This window comes from Poecilia mexicana, unplaced genomic scaffold, assembly GCF_051168715.1.
Source record: "Poecilia mexicana isolate PSO_F unplaced genomic scaffold, ASM5116871v1 scaffold_18, whole genome shotgun sequence".
NCBI classification, from domain to species: domain Eukaryota; kingdom Metazoa; phylum Chordata; class Actinopteri; order Cyprinodontiformes; family Poeciliidae; genus Poecilia; species Poecilia mexicana.
Genome location: NW_028263387.1, coordinates 18025308 through 18044919, shown reverse-complemented (window position 1 = coordinate 18044919; position 19612 = coordinate 18025308). Strand labels below are relative to the sequence as shown.

The window sequence follows — 19612 nt, the reverse complement described above, 5'->3', positions numbered from 1 at the left end:
CTCTTGTCGGCTGTAATTCATCAGACTCGTTTCGAGGTGAATAAAGCGAGGAAGTCGTTTCCAGATGGCAAAAGTGTCAGGTCCATCTATTTAAAGACAGGATGTTGGTGTTATTCATTCAGCCAAGTTGAAATCAGAGGGATGAACAGACAACAGGATGAAGACCGGAGTCTGAGTTTCAGCGAAATTACGTCACATTGATTGAAATGTTTACATGCAGAACATTTGCATCGATTCAGGACGGATGAGACTCGTGTCCTCGATGCTGCGGCTGCCGGTTCTGATTGCATATAGTGAGCTGTGTCTTCTACGTCTAATGCCAGATAAAATGCACAAACAGGCTCGTGTTTTATTCCCCATCCAACTTCTGGAACAAAGTTTGAGCCGCGCTTCGTGCTGGACATCCCTTCGGCCGCTTCGTGATTGTAAAAGTAAAGCAGGAGATGGATTAGTGTTCTTGATTACAAATCAGAGAGGCGGACAATCCGGTCGCATCTGCAGCTGTTGCTGTATTTTGGATTTCAATCAGAATCACTTGAAGCAGATTTAATGAGGGATAACGACATGCAGGCATTTCCAAAACTTAATGTTCAGTAACATGTTGCGTAATTCTGAAAGTGGGACTAAGCAGAAACTCTTTAACTTTGTTAGATGTGGTGAAAAGAAAGTACAACCAAAAAAAGGAATTAGCCTTTTAAATAAAAAGTAAAAAAAGTAAAAAAAATAAAATAAAAACAGCAAATTTAGAAAACATAAATTTTTGCAAAAACTGCAAACCAAAATCTCCATAAATGTTAAGAAAATATCAAACTATGAAGTTTAAAATGATTTTCTTTTTACCTTGACTGCATATAGAAAAAATAAACGTATTAACTTTATTAAAATAGGAGTGAATTACTTAAAGTTGAGGAAAAAATATTAAGTATATATAAAGTCACGTATGATTTTTAAACGTTTTAACAATTTTGACTTAATTGATTCCATTTTAATTAACTACAAAGCTTTATAGTAAAAACTAATGGAAATAGCAGCTAATGAATTGGATACAGTTTTAAGTGAGGTGTGGAGTGATGGAGGCGTGACCTTTGAACCCGAGCTGCTGCACAGGAATGGCCCCGTCAGTTCGGCGCGTGGCTGGCGGATCGAACGGGAAGCGCTCAGGAAGGTGTTCGTTCATCTTTGCTGACCAAAGATGAACGACGGTTTGAACTTTAGGCCGATGCAGCAGCAGAAAGAGTTCAGATGAGCCACAGGGCTGAGTCAGATGAAGGTCTGATGAGCAAAATTAAATGTTTTTAAATGCAACTCAACTTCTTCAAAACATAGAAAGTATTTCCTCTGATTTTATCTCAGTCATGTCTTAACCGCAGCCGTCTCCAGTGGGATTCGATCAATATCTTCAACAATTTGTTTTATGGTCCTAATTTGAGATTAGCATCTAGATTAAGAATAACTGTGCTCTGCTTAGTGTTTGCTGTTTCATGGTAACTTCTAGTTATTTTGTTTCAGATCAGATTTACTGTCCAGCAAAGATAACGTGTGGAAAAATACAAAAAACGTTTTTTCTTTTTTCTTTATTTTTTTTTTTTAGGAAGAAAGAAAATATCAATTGGTAACATCTGCTATCAAGCATTTTTGTTAAAAAGCAGCAAGTTTTAGATTTCTCTGGAGAGAAATTTTACCCCAACCTTTGCAGAATTGCTTTTATTTATTTAATTTTTTAAAATCAACGCCTGCACCAGCATCCACACTGTGAACTATGCTGATGTTGGCATTATGCTGTGGATTCTGTCATTCATTGTGAACAATTGACATCCCCACCTTTTAAAAACACTTAACTCCCTACTTTAATAGTTTACACACCAAATATGCCTTAATTTGCATTAATGCACTGTAAAAATCACTTTAGCACTACAGTAGAAAACAACATCCACTCTTTCTTGCAGCCAATTTGCTCTAAACTAAGTAAATGGTGCTCCTGGATTGGCTGTTTCAGTATTAAATTTAGGTATTTCAGCCTCTGTTTGTTTCAAATATTTAAAAAAAAAATCCACAAATAGGTGAATTTTCCGTAAATAGCTTTTAGTCACGTTTCACAGGTGAATCAGCAAAACTGTACACTGACGTTTTTGCTTATGACAAGACAAAATAAGAACCTAAGGTTTGGATTCCTTCGATGCAAACATCTTAATATGGGAGCGAAAACCTGCGGCGTCTGGTTAGCGTCCGCCTCTCTTCTTAGACGGGCCTCTAAGAAGAGCTGGACGTCCATCCAGCTCCCGACAGCTTGTACATCAGATTATTTGCTTGTTTGTCACTTCCTCCTATCTCCAAAGCCCCAAACAGCTGGTTCTGCTGTCACAGACATCTGGTTGCCACCGACTCTAATGGTTGTACTGATGTTTAATACTACATTAGATATGAGGCCGACTGCAGCATTGTGTGGGTGGCCAGCAGGTGTCTGTGCACCAGTATTTCTCAGTGTGTGTGTGTGTGTTGTTCTGTTTGGTTAACGCTCATAGCAGATGGGTGGAAGATAGACAAGGCACTGGAAGTAGATTTTTAACAGAGATGATTTCAGGGGAATAAAAACGAAGGTGAAAAGGTGAACTGTGATATTGGAGAAATGAGGCAGTGACAGGTGTGAGGAGCACAGGGAGACGGAAAAATGAACGAGGAGACGTGAGAAACCGGGTAACGAGCTTCGAGGAGGAGCAAAGGCGGGGCAAAACGGGAAATAATTGAAGAAAAGTCAACAAGCGTTGGAAGTGTGGAAAAGTTGAGAAGCAGAAGAGATCCTCTGCTGCTCGTTTGGATCATTAAGCAGTCTTCATGCTCTGGAAGGATAGAGAGGCTAATGCAGTCGCCTCTCCAGATGAAAGGCAACAAGGAGCTGCGGTGAGAGTTGAGTGGGACGGTGATGTTGCTCCAAGGGCCTGCACCTGCAGATGTACTTGGTGCCTCGCAGTGGAATTGCACAGCTGTTGTTCTGGAGTGCTGAGAGGAGGAGTACAAAAGAACGATGGGGGAGAGCAACATTTAGGGTTTGAATGATTTAAGAAGCAAAAATAAGCCAGGGATGCCTTTGGGGAGGCACAGAGTGGGAGGCAGGAGGCTCATACTGGGATGAAAAGAAGCTGTAGACTATAAATGAATTAGACACTGAAGGGGAATGTGGAGACTTGATATAGGTGGGTTGGTTGTGATGTGGATTGCAGGCGAGCTTTGAGTACGTGTCTCATGCAGCCACAGGCAATAGAGTCCATCTGCAACGGTCACCAACTATCCTCCACGCCTTCCTCCCAGGATAATTCGATCGCAAGTGGGGAAGCTCTAAATTAAACTCATGAGATGCGTTGTAATAGCAGGTGTGAGCGCGGTCATCGGTGACATTTACAGCCTGGATGCTTCGCCGTTAAGTCGTCAGCAGGTCGTCTGTGTGAAACCACAGGGGTCCAGAGAAACCTCTGCAGACCAGGATGGGATCAACGCTGCTTTACTAATGAACACAAGACAAAACTAAAGGAGGAGCCGACGGCACACAAAACTAAACCTCAAACAGAAGAAAAGCAAAACCTGAGCCGAGTTCAAAATGTTGGACTCAAACCACAACCCTTAAAAAAATGCAGCACTAAACCTTTGCAGATCTGTTTTTTTGTTCGTTAAATAATTGAAAATGCTCAAATTTGAAGATGTATTCAAGGCCTGGGAAGTGCTTGACTTTTGTATAAAGGTCTTGAAATGTCTTGTTTGAATATTTGGGAGAAAAATCTCCTTACTGAAAGTCAAGTAATTTTGTTATGCTGAGGCATTTAATTTGAACAGGATGGTCATTTATCTTAACACAAACTGATTTGTTCGGTGTAATAAATATTATTCCTGATACATTATTGATTTGTGTAATTGACGTAAAGGTGGTCTGACATTTTAAATGTCTCTGAAATTGAGGATTTTTGTTCTCAGAATAATAATGAGTACAGGGTGTGTTAGAGAATCTTCAAAACATAAGATTTTCTTTTAATTTTAATTTATATTTGAATTTTAACAAAAATTAACAGAATTAACATTAACAGAAATAAATGTCATTCAATAGTAAATTTTTATCTCCAAAGTGTGGTGCTCAAAAAGTTTAGAAACGTACCTTTCAAATTTACTGTGGAAATCCACACAGTTTGAGTTTTTTAAATCTAAAGCATCTTTTTAATTGTTTGATGCATCTGAAAACATAACATGTTACTTTCAGACAGCTGAGGTACAGGAACCTGTGGGGGACAAGAGGAACGAGGTTATCATAAAATAATAAAAATAATAGCTCATCTCTTAGGTCAGAAACGTCAAAGTGTTTCACGTCAGGTTTAGGAGTAAACTGAATGATTCTTGAAGACGAAACATGCATTAATAACATGCATTAATAACATGCATTAATAACATGCATTAATAACAGATTAATAAACATGCATTAATAACATGCATTAATAACATGCATTAATAACAGATTAATAAACATGCATTAATAACAGATTAATAAACATGCATTAATAACAGATTAATAAACATGCATTAACAGATTAATAAACATGCATTAATAACATGCATTAATAACAGATTAATAAACATGCATTAATAACATGCATTAATAACATGCATTAATAACAGATTAATAAACATGCATTAATAACAGATTAATAAACATGCATTAATAACAGATTAATAAACATGCATTAACAGATTAATAAACATGCATTAATAACATGCATTAATAACAGATTAATAAACATGCATTAATAAACACAGATTAATAAACATGCATTAATAACATGCATTAATAACAGATTAATAAACATGTATTAATAAACATGGATTAATAAACATGCGTTAATAACATGCATTAATAACATGGATTAATAAACATGCGTTAATAACATGCATTAATAACGGATTAATAAACATGCGTTAATAACATGCATTAATAACATGGATTAATAAACATGCGTTAATAACATGCATTAATAACGGATTAATAAACATGCATTAATAACATGCATTAATAACATGGATTAATAAACATGCGTTAATAACATGCATTAATAACGGATTAATAAACATGCATTAATAACATGCATTAATAACATGGATTAATAAACATGCGTTAATAACATGCATTAATAACGGATTAATAAACATGCATTGGTGCAAAAACAACACAGCAGTTATTGTATAAACATTTTATCCTTCATCTTGTAGTTTATTTAACGCTGCCTCAATCTTTTGATTGTCAGAATGAGCCCAGCAAATGTTGTGAGTAAATTAATGTCCAGACTGTATAAACTGCCCTTGGCTGCACAGATAACCTCTAATGTTTGAATTCTCTGCAGACTCTGGGATAAATAAGCTCCTTTCACACAGGCTGCCCTCCATATGTGGAGTAAAACTAATTACATTCACTCTCAGAAAACCAACAGGGCTCCACACTGCTCTGCTTTTGTTTTGTCGGCGCGTCCCTCTGCTAAAGGCAGGTATCAAGGCTTTTCTCTTACATGTATATTCAGGTTAATGCACTGGTTTTCAAAGAGTGTGTTTGTATTTTTATTTATGATAATGACGAAAGGTGACTGTTTCCCCTCATGCCTGGTTCGAAATGGCAAAAAAATAAAATATTTTTCTTTCATTTCTCTGACTACACTTTTTTTTTGTTTCCCCAACAGTTTTTAAGTTGCTCTTTTATTAGAGGCGCTGGATAAACTAATGTGGTTTTAATCACCTTTGTGTATATATTTATATATTAATCTCAAATTAGTTCAGACTAGATGACTTAAAATTTAAATTATATTTTTGTAAAACTTTGCATTAAAGAATACAGTCGACTTATCTACACATTTATTTGTAAAAGAGGTTGATGGTTGTGAAACGGGTCAATTCTGATATTACAAATTATTCTGACTCAACAAAAATGTTATTTTGCTAATTGTTTTAATTGTTCTGTAGAGCACATCTAAAATAGTCAAATATAAACTGTCGTGAGTGTCCAAGATTCGTCTTTGAATCTATTAAGAGTCGTCAAAAAATTGAATCTGATAATAATCATGATTTTCATTTCCTACATCTGAGAATCTATATAAAATGTCCTAAAATCGATAACCATCAGTACTGGAAGCACAAAAAGCACCAAAACAAAATCAACAACAAAAATTGACTGCATGAAGCTTTTGATTTTTCAGGACCTTTTCCAGGTGTTAGAAGTTTGTAAAGCACCTCCTCCATCCACACGGAGGCTACGTCAGGTGAATCTGTAAAGGTTTTCAGGCTGTTCGTCCAAACGGATCCGGTGTTTCTGGGGACCAGAAACCGTCATTTGGAGGGTGGAGAAGTTTTAAAATGATGGTTTTGTGTTTCTGTGTGTACATAGTCTTTTTCTGAAACGATAACATGTTGACTCCATCTCACTCTGTAACCTGCATGAGCTTCACTCAAACATTTTTTTGCATCGTTCTGTGGCAGCGTTACAGCGCCGCCCGTTGGCCCGGCATACGTACTGCACATTTTTCCATAAAACTATGAAAATGTAGCATTCAGCTGTGTAATCAGGGCTTGTACCGAAGTTCAAAGCAGCTCAGAAACTAAACTTTGACTCTCGGATGACGGCTTTAGCTCCCTTCCTGTTAAATCCAGTCAGTGAAAGCAGAACCCAGAACATCTGAAGCACTGCGGGGTTTAGATGCAGTCATGTTTTCTGCTTCAGCCCCACCTCACATTTACCAAAAAACATCTTAATGATTAACAAGACCAACCTGTTGGGTGATGGTCAGTAGCTGCTCTGCTGCTCCAGGCCTGGGATGATCCATCATGCAGCCATGAATTCAGCTTGAAGGAATACGTTTGATTCTGGCTCAAGCAGGCTTTTGTTTTGCATTAGGAGAATCATCTGACTCAGTCGGTTTTCCTGTGTGGTTGAATAAAAGCAGCTGTGCAAAGACGAGCCGCCTCCACTGCGATGTAAAACGCCTACCACCAAACACTTGGTGGCGACTGGGACTTACGTTTACAGGGGAACTGCTGAGATGTAAATACTTTTTCCTGGCAGTATTACTGTCCCTGTTAAAGACAACAGCAGTTTTTGTAAGTGTGAATATGTCAAAACTAGACATTATTATTGTTGTTGTGACAAAATATTTGAGAAAATTCTTCCATTGATGACTTCCTTTGCTGCTTCTGTCTAAAGTGTCCCTGAAATATCAGTTTGCAGGCACAAATGGCTCTGCAGCTCAAACTTGTTTTATGCATTTCTAATGTCAAAAACCTTTTAACCTTGGCTTTTGTGTGAAAAAATACCTACAGATAATAAATCCTGCGTGTTTTGATAGCTCAAAACAATTATAAGAAAACACATTTTTATCTCTTTTTGTCTCTTCTGACTCTCCTAACATTTCTCCAAACCTTCAGCCGCTTCCTGAGCTTTGATTCGCCCTCACAGGTAGACTTTAACCATTAAAATTGCACTTATATTCCCATCTCCCTGCCTCTCTGTCATTCTGTCTCTTCCTCCTTATTACTCCTTAACTTTCTGTAGCTCTGCTGCTCCATCTGCTCCTCTCCTCCTCTAATTGGTACAATATCAGTTGGAGCTCAGATACTGCCGTCAGTTTTTGTCTGCTGTTTTTTTTCTTCTTCTGCTGATGCACAGCTTGCTCGAAATGCGTTTTTCCTTTTTCTCTATACATCCACTTCAGACGTGTGCCGTGTGTTGCTATATTAGCAGCGAATCCGACAAAGGACAAAGTGAAACTTGGTAGCAGCAGGAGACACGGTTTGGTAAAAAGATCAGAAAGTTTGGGAGACGAACTGGTGATTTACCTAAAAATGTTGAATTTCTCCAGTTCAATCGACTCAAAACGGCACAAGTAAACCTAATTTTGCTTAAGTTTTATTTGCCTTAATGCCCAAGTCAGAATTGCAGAATACAGTACAGTTCTGCTGAATGTAATTTGGTTTTTACTGAACTCTAAAATTATTTACATCTATCTTCAAGTACAAGATTAAAAACGCAAGTTAAAAACAAAACTAAAATGGCTCAGCAGCGTGTAAAAACACTGAAATATGGAAGCTCACGCTTGCTGCTTCCAGAGGAACTTGGAGTAAATTACGGCTGATCTGGCGGGTTTAGTTAATAAACCGTCTTACTGTCTCTATTAAAGCAGGAGTTTTAGCTGTTTTTCTCTGCAGGATATAAATCTTAAAATGATGCAAAGAAGAAAAGACACCACTGACTTTGGAAATGTTTCTGCCTGTCAGCCTATAAAGAGTTTTAACACTCAGAACAATTATAATTTCTGTGATGCTGCAGTGAGATTTTTCACAGGTATTTATATATTTAAGATGGCAGCCAGTTTGACCTAGTGTTCCTCACCCAAAGGTTTGACTGATCTGGGTGTTTCAGTTTCCCAAGCTGAGTTTTCTTAAGAATATTTTAGATGTTTTCAAAGGAAAAATCAGTCAAGGCGCAGCTTTTCTGTAAAATGACGTTGAGTTCCAACTAAAAATAGGTGAAAGTCTACTACATTGAAACCAATGATGGATAAAAACCTGTGTGGAGATCAAAGCTGCACCTTTGTATTTTCTGTTTAGACATAATAAATTACTGTACTGCTAGTATTACAGACTACCATAAGACTTTTCTTCTATTAAAGTAATTAGCTTAGCTCGGGATTAAACATCTAAACTGATTAAACATGACTAAATAACTAAGTAAACCCAACATAGGAAAGGAATCTGCCATATTTACTGGAGTTCACAAAAACATTGTGGGTCTTTTTGTCGTTCGCTTCCAGTTTAAAAGACTTTCAGGTGTTACTTTGCTCTCTGCTGGATTAACCCTTTCATGCATAGTGGTCACTACAGTGGACAGCAATCTAAAAGCCATTTTCTTCTGCTTCTTGTGGATTTTATGTTATAAATGCACACAGACCACTGAAGTGGACACCAATGCATCATAAAATACACTATCAACTACTGGCCATCAGCTCCAAATGCAAGAAATTATTTTTGTTAGATCCAATATGGCCGACAGACAAAACAACATGCCAACCGACCCGGTCCCTTCTTCTACTGTAGACGACTCTTGCAGGTAAAAAAAATATTATGACATCAGATAACCCCTAAAGAACAATACTACTGATGTATGTTTCCAATAACAACTTTGTATTTGGAGAAAATTACAATTGATCACCAAAAAAAAAAAAAAAAAAAAATCCTGACACAAAGGATCATAATTCATGCATGAAAGGGTTAATAGTGTAATTCCTTTGTTTTAGCTTCCAGCTCCATTGTGTTGCTTGTTGTAACTGCAGGGTGAGTCAAGGTCAAATAATCCGGGGTGTGCGATTGATAGGAGCAGAGAGGGGCGGGGCCAAGCGGCCTGTTACTATGGTTACAGTCCAGCTTCTGCATACGAGTGCAGAGACTTATCACAGTATTTTGTGGTATTATTGAAACAGCGATAAAAGTGACAATAAAAAACATTTATTTTCTAGGTTACTGTTTAGCTGCCACTGCATGATACATCAATAAATAATAAAGGTATTTAGGGCTGTTGTAAACGAATATTTTAGTAATCGAGTAATCTATCGATTATTCTTACGATTAATCGAGTAATCGGATAAAAAAAATTATAAAATGAAATATTGGTAAATCTGGCATAATACCGGTGTTACTATCAGATATCAATATCAGTCCAATTTTTCATATTTGAGCATCCCTAACAGTTGCTTTTTTGTAGTTTAGAAAACTAACCTGTAACAATAATAGCTCACTTTCTAAGTTAACCAGAAGAAAAGTTATAGAAAAATCTGAAATTATATTGAATTTAATAACAAAGAGGCAGGCTCACAAATATGCTTATAAAAAATGTCTACAATCCAGCTTTTAGTTTATGTATTCATCTAATTAAACTCACCTTGCCACCTAACCTGTCACGCTTTGGGTTTGAAAATACGGGAAATGCCGCCTGGACTGGGAGGAGAGGGCGAATGAACGAACATGGGGTGGAGGGGAGGAAATAGACCAGCGGACTGACGAACCGTTAGACCGGGGGACGAACACGGGGGGAAGCAATACGGGATATTTACGACACCTTCACTGGTCACACTCAGAAACTCATCTACCAGCCATGTACGATGCGCTCCGCCACCCGTTTCTTCAGACCGGGATATGAAATTTATTGTGCGGTTCGTCGGTAAAGCTACATTTACACGGTAAGCATCAGCTACTCAGCCGCCCGCCCTGTTCAGGCTATCCGCTCACCTCAGCGCTCTTCCCGCCGTTCGCTTTCAACCAGCAGCCCCGGAGGAGAAATGCTGCCGTACTCCAGGCATTCCCCCAGTCATTTTAAGGATGCTTATTGGTTCCCCAAAAACGATAAAAAGTCGGGCATTATCATCAATCAATAAAATCCCCACGGGCCAATCTTGAAGATTGGACTTTATGCCGCTGAGACTTAGCTTTTGTCAACAACTCAGGCGGAAGTGAGAGCTCCGCGCAACGCAAATGAAGTCCCGGCCGGAACACGGTGCGCTAACTAATAAAACATAAATTAACGAAGCTTCGAGGCAGGTAAATTTTCCTCGAGGAATTTTAGTAATCGAGGTACTCGAATCATTCGAGGAATCGTTTCAGCCCTAAAGGTATTTATTTAATCAATACAAATACCGTTCATGAAAACAAATCCATTCGTGATTCACGTCTTTAGGACACCAGTCGTATAAAGAAGTTTGATTTATATCACTAAACTTTGCACATTAACTGAATTTATTGATATTTATTGATGCTGATTGAACAAACATTGGAAAAACGACACAAAGTAACAATTCTGACAATACAGAAAGTTTTGGGGGGTTTTAAACATTAACTTTGATTTACGATGACAATAAATCAGAATTCTTATAAAGCTAAGAAATTTATCACGATAAATGATAAACGATATGATAAACGCCCTCTTTATTTTAATTCTCTATTCAGACTATCATAACTAGATTGACACAGCTTTATATTGTGTTTTCTTGTTTTCTGTTGTATTGAAGGTTTATTAAAAGAAGAAGCCCGGTGCTACCAAATGTGTCACTTTGACTCGGGCTGACTTTTAGCTCCAGTTATGGATGTAATGAAACTAGAGTGTTTTTATGACCACGTCTGGTCATACGTCAGCACATTAACAGAAATGGCCTCCCTCCTCCTCCCATCCATTTATTTTTACCATTTTGCTCAGAGTTTTTCCCATTTAGCCGCTGACAGTAACTACTCTGACCCGGTTCGCTGTAATCCACCCTGAATCCAGAGCTGCTACATTTGGTGTTTTTTTTAAAGACTGCAGTAGCGGTGAGTGATTTGTAATGAACCCATGATGGAGCAACATTTTTCTCATTCAAAGTCAGAGGAACGCGCTGTTGACCTGTGCTGCAGAGGGACTGAGGAGTTTCAGTGATGGAAGCATTCAGGAAACGGATGGAGGGGTTGGAGACTGCTGCTTTCTGACAGGAAACTGGAAGGAAATGCAGAAAAATGTGCTGTTGATGTTGAAGAATAGGCAGCAGAGTGAAAGTTTACAGCTGGATAAACTGACAGAGTGTGGAAAGATTATCAGACGGATTTAATACGAAGCTGCAAAGTTTGTGTTTGTGGGCATCTACTGATTAAAAGCTCCCGTCAAAATAGAGCGGGACAAAGATCCGGGCTCCAGCGTCTCTGAGTGCCTGATGCGTGGAGTTGCTTCAGTATGTGTGTCAAACCACCACACTACTTAAATTATTTGTGCCTCTGACTCCCTGGAGACAATGAAGAAAGAGGTAAGACAGAAACAATGACATGGTGGGAGTGTAGGAGCAGGGAAGTGTGATTTTTCCTGTTTGACAGTGCCCTGGGCTGAAAGAAGCCATCACCTTGACTTGAATTATTAACGCGGTACTTGACTTCCCCTTCAGTTCGGTCGGTACTGGAGCTCTTCTGTTTCTGGCTGCCAGATCTGCAGCCGCTCAGTCTTGGGAAAATTAGATTCAAGTATTGTGGATTCACTGTAGCACCATTTTTGTTTTTGTTTGCCCCACGGCTAAACCCCATTATTCACATACACTCACCGGCCACTTTATTAGGTACACCAGTCCAACTGCTCATTAATGCAGATGTTGAATCAGCCAATCGCCTGGCAGCAGCTCGATGCATGTAGGCATGCAGATGATCTGCTGCAGTTCAGAGCATCAGAACGAGGAAGAAAAGTGATTTTAGACGCTTCAAACGTGGCGTGGTGGTTGGTATGAGTATTTCAGCAGCTACTGAGCTACTGGGATTTTCACGCACAACCGTCTCCAGAGTTCTCAGAGAATGGTCCGAAAAGATAAAATATCCAGTCAGCAGCAGTTGGCCAGAGGTCAGAGGAGAACGGCCAGACTGGTTGGAGCTGATAGTAACTCAGATAACCAATCGTTACAACCGAGGTGAGCAGAAGAGCATCTCTGAACTCACAGCACGTCGCACCTTGAGGCGGCTGGGCTACAGCAGCAGAAGACCACACTGGTTGCCGCTGCTGTCAGCTATGCAGGAAACTGAGGCTATAATTATTACAGGCTCACCAGAATAGGAGACTGGAAAACCATTGAATCTGCTGAGTCTCGATTTCTGCTGCGACGTTCGGATGGTCGGGTCAGAGTTTGGCGTCAACAACATGAAAGCTTGGATCCATCCTGCCTTGCATCAGTGGTTCAGGTTGGTGGTGGTGCAGTGGTGTGGGGATATTTTCCTGGCACACTTTGGGTCCATTGGTACCAACTGATCATCGTGTCAATGCCACAGTATTGTTGCTGACCATGTCCGTCCCTTTATGACCACAGAGTACCATCTTCTGACGGCCACTTCCAGCAGGATAACATGTCAAAAAGCATAAATCATGTCAGACTGGTTTCTTGAACAATGAGTTCACTGGACTCAAATGGCCTCCAATCACCAGAGCTCAGTCCAATATAAAACCTTTGGGATGTGGTGGAACTGGAGATTCACGTCACAGACGTTCAGCCGACAAATCTACCATCATGTCAGTCTGGTCCAGACTCTGAGGAACGTTTCCAGAACCTCGTTGAATCTCTGCCACGAAGGATTAAAGCGGAACCTGGTGCTAGCAAGGTGTACCTAATAAAGTGGCCAGTCAGTGCATATTAAACTCACACAATAACACTCCCTGATTCCTTATTAGCATTATGGAAATGCTACAACATTATCTTTAATGAGAGAAGCATTAAATTTAGAGAAAATTAATAAAATCCTCCAGTTATCTGCCAGGTTATACTCTCTCCTTTTTTTTAGTGATTATTTTCTGTAAAACAAATCCCATCTGCGCGGCTCTAATAACCGAGTATCCACTGTGTTACTGTAGTGAATTCTTGTCTAACTTCATATCCCATTTATATGTTTGTTCAGCCAAGTGCAACAGCCAAACATCTGTCTTGCTGCACATTTCATTAGCCTCCTGACATGAACACGCAGCGCTGTTTTCACAATGTTGGCCCTCATTTTGGTGGATCCAGACGTTTCCGCTGCAAAAATACATGATTTTATTTATGCAAAACGTTTGGGTTTTATGGGTTTTACGGGTTTACATGCTCATGTAGATGGAGTTACTGTGCAGCTTTTACATTAAAATAAAGACAAATATAAAATAAATTAAATTATTTCAATAAAATTATTCAAAAAGTAAAAGTTGTATAGGTTTATTGCACGGAATATAATATTTGGTGTTTATTTTTGTTTATGTTGATAATCTTGGATTTAAAATTATGGTTTTTATGGGTTTTATTAGTTTGCAAACTCGTGTAAATGAAGTTATTGTGAATTAGTTTGTTTTTAATGTCTTTCAGCAGGGATTTGTTTAATATCAACTAAAATAAAGTGTAATATCAGCAAAAAAAATTATCAGTAAAATTATTCAAAAAGTAAAACTTACAGATTTATTACAAAAACATTTAGTGTTTTTTGTTAATTTTGATTATCATGGATTTTATTTGTGCAAAATTCTTGGGTTTTATGGATTTTATTAGTTGTAGATGGAGTTACTTGTTTTTAATATTTGATCTTCCAGGTGATAGTTGTTGAAATCCATTAAAATAAAAAGAAATATTAAAACATATATTTTTTTAAATGTAAAAGTGGTAAAGATTTATTACTCTCAGTAATATATTAAATGTTTCTATTCACTTTTAGTATTTTGGATTAAAACTGAAACAGAAAACATTTTATAGAAGACATTCAAATTCAAAAGTTATTTATTGATCCCAAAGATAAAAAATTAATTCTTATAAAAAATTTAGTTTTCAAAAACAATGCACATGTTTTGGGCTACACAATAGTGACCATTAAGCAGCCTCTGACTGTCTATGAGGAGGGGAAGCTTCATCAGAAGCTGTGCTGCATCCAACCATATTCCTGGAAAATTTAGTGGAAGAAAAAAGTGTGGTTTAAAAAAAGCATAAGAAAAAGGGGTCAACTGAAGCCTCGATATGCAAAACTCTTTTTATTGAAGAGTTTTGGAGAAATTCGGTGTAGTTGTTCTTATCCAGAATCTGCTCTGCAGCTCTCGTACACAAGCTCAGATCCTGGTCTAAAGAGAAGAACTGGGCTGCTGCTCAGTAGCTTTTCATTTAGAAATCAGAGCTCATTTGTTCCATCAAAGTGAAGCTGCTGATGCAGTCCTGCAGGAGTGGATTTGCCTCATAACGGCTTTAGAGCCCCACTTAAGAAGCTGACTGATTCCTCTACATGTTAAACATGAGTTGTGCAGCAGCCCCATTTCTGGTTATTTCTATTAAAACGTTAAATCCCTCTTTGAGCATCAACCCCACTTTTCAGCCGGCCAACGTCTTTGAGGGTTAAACAGTGACTGAACCAAAGAGCTGCATCAGTTTCACTGTAAGCGAAGTTTAATGCCGCCCTCCGTTTCCCCGGGGGAGAAGTAGCAGAAACGCCGGCTGCAGTCGGCGGCTCTGCGGCTCTGCAGGCAGCGCTAACTGCTGCTCTGCTCAGGTGTTTCTGTTTAGTCTGCAGTGCTAAAGTGCTTGGGCAGAGGGCAGTTTGCTTTATAGCCCGCTAACGCCGAGAGGACACCTAATGAGGAGAGAGGAAAAGTAAAGACAAGTGTGAAAGCAAAGGGTGCCGAGAGTTGGATACTGATGGTAAAAGACTGCTGGGAAAATGCTGCCAGTCCAGGAAGGATTTTTATTCCGACTCCTTAGTCAAGTAAATCTTGACTTTTTTATGTTTTTCTACTTTTTTATCAGCTCTGTTTCACCTGCTGGTGAAAACAGTTTCTTTACGCCACCTTTGAAAGCTGTGTGCTGACGATCTCGTTGTTTTGGGAGGAAAATTAAAAAGCTGTCGGTCTATTGTGTTGTATTTGGAAACCCAGACACTGATTCCTCTGTTTTCACTAAGCAGCAGAATAAAACGAACGTGGAATTGTTCTTATTTACAAGACAACACATTGCCATTGCTTCTCTTTCACAAGGCAACGGAAACATTTTTCATTTCAGGTGCAGCCTAAAGACTCTTGGTATCCTGAAGACCGATACTTCCACCTTGTCCTATAAATGCGCGTCCCGCTGAGGTTCTGGTGCTCCATGGGGCCCGGTTTTTCGCCCCGCCTCCTTTACGCCATTGATCCACTCTTCGGATAAGTCCACATCCAAACGGACTTCGGCAAAGTGCATTACTCACTTCATTGCTCCATTTGACATTTTAGAACAGAATATAAATGTTATCATGTACAAACTAATTTAAAGTGCAACATAGAAAAGCTAAAATTGGCTAAAAACATTCGTAACCACATCCAGATGCTGTCCAACTCAGGCGGAGATTCTGATTGCATTAAGTCTGGTATGTTTTGGATTAAAGGGCAGAAATATGGTGATGTTCACAGAGCAAGCAGTCTGTTGAGAAAATCAGCTTTCAGATGTAAAGTATTAAAATAATTTCACTTCCATTTGGGAATACTATCGAATTTTGTTCCGTCTTCAACAAGTCAGGACCAAACACATTTGAACAGACAAATATCTCCTTCAATGTCTTTGGAAGGCAAAAATACTTTAACAGGACATTTAAAAATGTTCTGAAAAGACGAACAGTAGTTATCGCTCTAGATGTTGGTTATGAAGCAGTGGCTCAAGTCGATGAAGATTTGAAACTTTATGTGGACTTCGACTGAGAACTCTCTCCATAGGCCTGTATGTGCAATTTGGAGGTGTGGGTGTTTCTTCCTTGTTGGTTCAAAGTTCAGCGCTGCGGGAAAAAAACTGGTCTTGAATGTTTTGGTGCGTTTTTATGGAGCGTTTTCCATAAGCCGTTGGTTTAGATGTTGGACAGACGCTTTGGTGATTTTTTTTACATTAGATTTCTCTGGTTCTTGTTTATTAGACGTCTACAGGAGTTTGTACATTTTCCACGTTAATATAAAGAGGTGAATGAAAATTTCCCTTCACCTGAAATCAGTTATATTCTTGTTTTTTGGTATTTAGTTAGGTTTTCTGCTTATTTCCTCTCGATTCTGTATCCAAGGATTTTTTTTTTTTTTTGTGAATTATGACTTCAAATTATTCAGGGAAAATTTGCCTGTTCATGGATTTTCTTCTTTTTAATTCATAAATACTTAACTTTCTGTTGGCTGCCAAGCAAAGCAGCCAATGCAGAAGCGCCATTCATCGTCCCTGAAACACTGGAGATATGAAGGATTTAGCTTCTGCTGCTAAGATGGTTTCCACTGTCTGTTTTATATTTGATCTACTAAAATGGCCAGGTATAAGAGAAGATCTCCAGTATTTGCAGATTCCAGGTGTCTTGTGAACACTGGGGTCTCACCATAAGGAGTAAAACAACCCCACAATGTAACTATGACAGAATACAGCAGCATTTATGTTTGCATTTAACGTTTCAGTTAATTTTGAATCTTTGTGACAAATTTGGGAGATAAAATGAAGCTCATGACAAACGTTTCTCATCATAATTCTCTGCAGCTCACGTTGTGTGAAGATATTTCCAGCATATCATCAGCGCGGCACAACATTGTTATAATTACAATTTCTACTCATCTTTCGCTCGCAGCCCTCCGGGGCCCCCATATGTTGAAGTATTGGACATTCATTTCTCTCCTTCATTTCTGCTCTCCTGCCAAGTGACGCAGCTACTTTCCTCCTGCTCCTCCTCGCTCAACTCCTGCAGGTTTTCTGCATTTTGCTCATTTCTCTGCTCATATTTCTGGCAGCCATTGTCTTCTAAAGGGAGTTTGATTAAAACAGATGTGATGTTTGCATTCCTGCAGTGCAAACATTAAAGTCCCCTTAAGAAGATAAAAATAGCATCTGATCAGTGTTGTGACAAACACTTCATGCATTCTTATGCAGACGTTATGCACAAATTCTCAAAATGTACAGTGAAACTAATATTTCTACCTTTTTAACCCTTTAAAGATGAAGTTTCAGATCTCCGCCTTTGCTTATTTTAATTGTACAGAGTTCTTTAAATGTCTTGAGTTAAAACTTTTGACCATTTCTGGAAAGACCCAACTGGAAATGTCAATATCTAGTAGTTATTTTTGCAATTTAGCGTGTATGAAAGGAGTGTTTTATCAGATTAAACCAAAGAAAAACATGCTTCCTGCTACGGCGGGAGTGAAATTACCTTAATAAATCGAGATTGGCTGGAAAGCTCAATGTCTCCCCTTTCAGAAACCGTTTGAAATTTTCAGATAGTGCAAAGTGTCATGGAATTACCATACTGGAAATTTAGCTTGTAAAAACCGTCGTTGCCAAAATGTTTCATTTCCAATATGAATTAATCTTGAAATAACTGAAGCAGAATATGTAGCAACAGTTTTCTAAAGCCATTACTTCAGGCTTCACCTGGTCACATGACACAGCTGCAGCAGCCAATACAATCTCCACACCATGTCAGCTTTCTTGAAAACTCTTGTCTTGTTCTTCCAAAGTTTGCACCGGAGACCATTTTTGGCCCACAGATTGATTTCTTCCTTCACCTCAATAATAATTCACATGTAGTGAAGAACCGACGGACCAGCAGAGGCAGAGCTGCAGCAAGAGTTTGTCCTGAAAATTAACTTGAATGCACTGACAAACGAATCCAAAATGACAGAAATTAAAGTGAGATCATTTTTATAGTTTGTGGGCCTGATGATAAATTGTCCCACAAGTTATTGCGATGAACAATAATATTGTTTTGAGACCATTTTCAACTAATATGATGGCAGTGTAACAGCAGTGCGATGAAACATTTTCAATGATCAATAAACTTCAAATTGAACATTTGATGTTGGAACAGGAAGGCATTTTAAGTATCAGAACTTGGTGACACTGATGTGACGCCTTCATAAACACGGAGCGTTCACGAACGTTTCCGACTGTCATGAAGTGTCATTCGGTAAATTATGAGATAATTAAGATGTCGGTAGTTCATTTTACTCAAACTTATACCTGTTCTTAATTTAGCCCTTCCACTCGTAAAAATTGTGCTAAATGTGCAGAAAATGCTGTTTTTATGTTCTTGCTTCAGATCAGGCTTACTTGGTCACACTGAGGAAAAGCTGTGCCCATCTCAAAGAATATCAGAACCGAGTTGTCATCAGTCATGTTTGCTTATGTTGTCTTTGTGTGTCTAACGTTGCTAACTGGCCTCTGACAGGTATTCAGGAGCGGCGAGGGCATGGGGATCCGTCTGGACAGCGCGTCGGCCTTCCAGGGCGCCATCATCTCGCCTCACTACGACTCGCTGCTGGTGAAGGTGATCGCCAGCGGGAAGGACCTGAACATGGCCGCCTCCAAGATGAGCCGCGCTCTGGCCGAGTTCAGAGTTCGAGGGGTCAAGGTAGGAGCGTCGGCCATGTTTCGTTTTGTCTTGGTGCTGCACCAGCAGCTCAGTTTGTGCTTTCGTCTACGTTTTATGTTGCTGCTGCCTCCATGGAAATGAGAAGTTGTCATGAACCTGGAGGGTTTTTTATTGAGATGGAGGACTGCACTTTTAAACCGTTTCCAGATTTCATTTCTGCTCTTTCTGCTGTAAGACACCAAAGCTGTAGTTGGAGGAAAACGTTCTCGTCGTTAACGGGGCGTCGGCTCCATCAACTCGTTCAGGGCAACGTGACACAGAAGATTGCTCATGGGAATCATTGACACTTCCTTTGTGAATGTTTGCTCCATTTACCTTTTGTCTCTCTGTAAACTGCCTACGCCGTAGTCAAGCATCTCTTTACATTTCATTCATGATGTCTCCCACATTTAATTTTCTTCTCTGCCATAACTTCCTCAACTCGAGCCGCTTCTTCACCTATCGTTTACGTTTCCGCACGGTACAGATCAAATGTGTTCGAATGGGTCGTTTACAACCCATCAAATATGGAGCGGCAGCACCATTTCTTTGGGATCATTCTCTATTCTATTTTTATGCTAACATGTAAAATTATTAAACCAAAATTATTTCTTTGTGGCTCTTCTCCAAGCAGGCAAAATTTCTTGTCACAATTTACAACAGCAGCAGCAAATGTTTGTAAGTTACATTTAATTTCACTTTTAAGATATTT

General features: G+C 38.9%; 1 protein-coding gene across 3 annotated transcripts in view; it reads left to right on the top strand.

The window, feature by feature from the left end:
- The window catches only part of pcxb (pyruvate carboxylase b), a 381625-nt gene that overhangs the window by 157656 nt on the left and 204357 nt on the right, over positions 1-19612 (top strand). For all 3 annotated transcript variants that reach the window (XM_088016052.1, XM_088016053.1, XM_088016054.1), the window contains exon 12: positions 18718-18900. In XM_088016052.1, coding sequence (XP_087872178.1) covers positions 18718-18900 — 183 coding nt within the window. The remainder of the gene's footprint in view (positions 1-18717; positions 18901-19612) is intronic.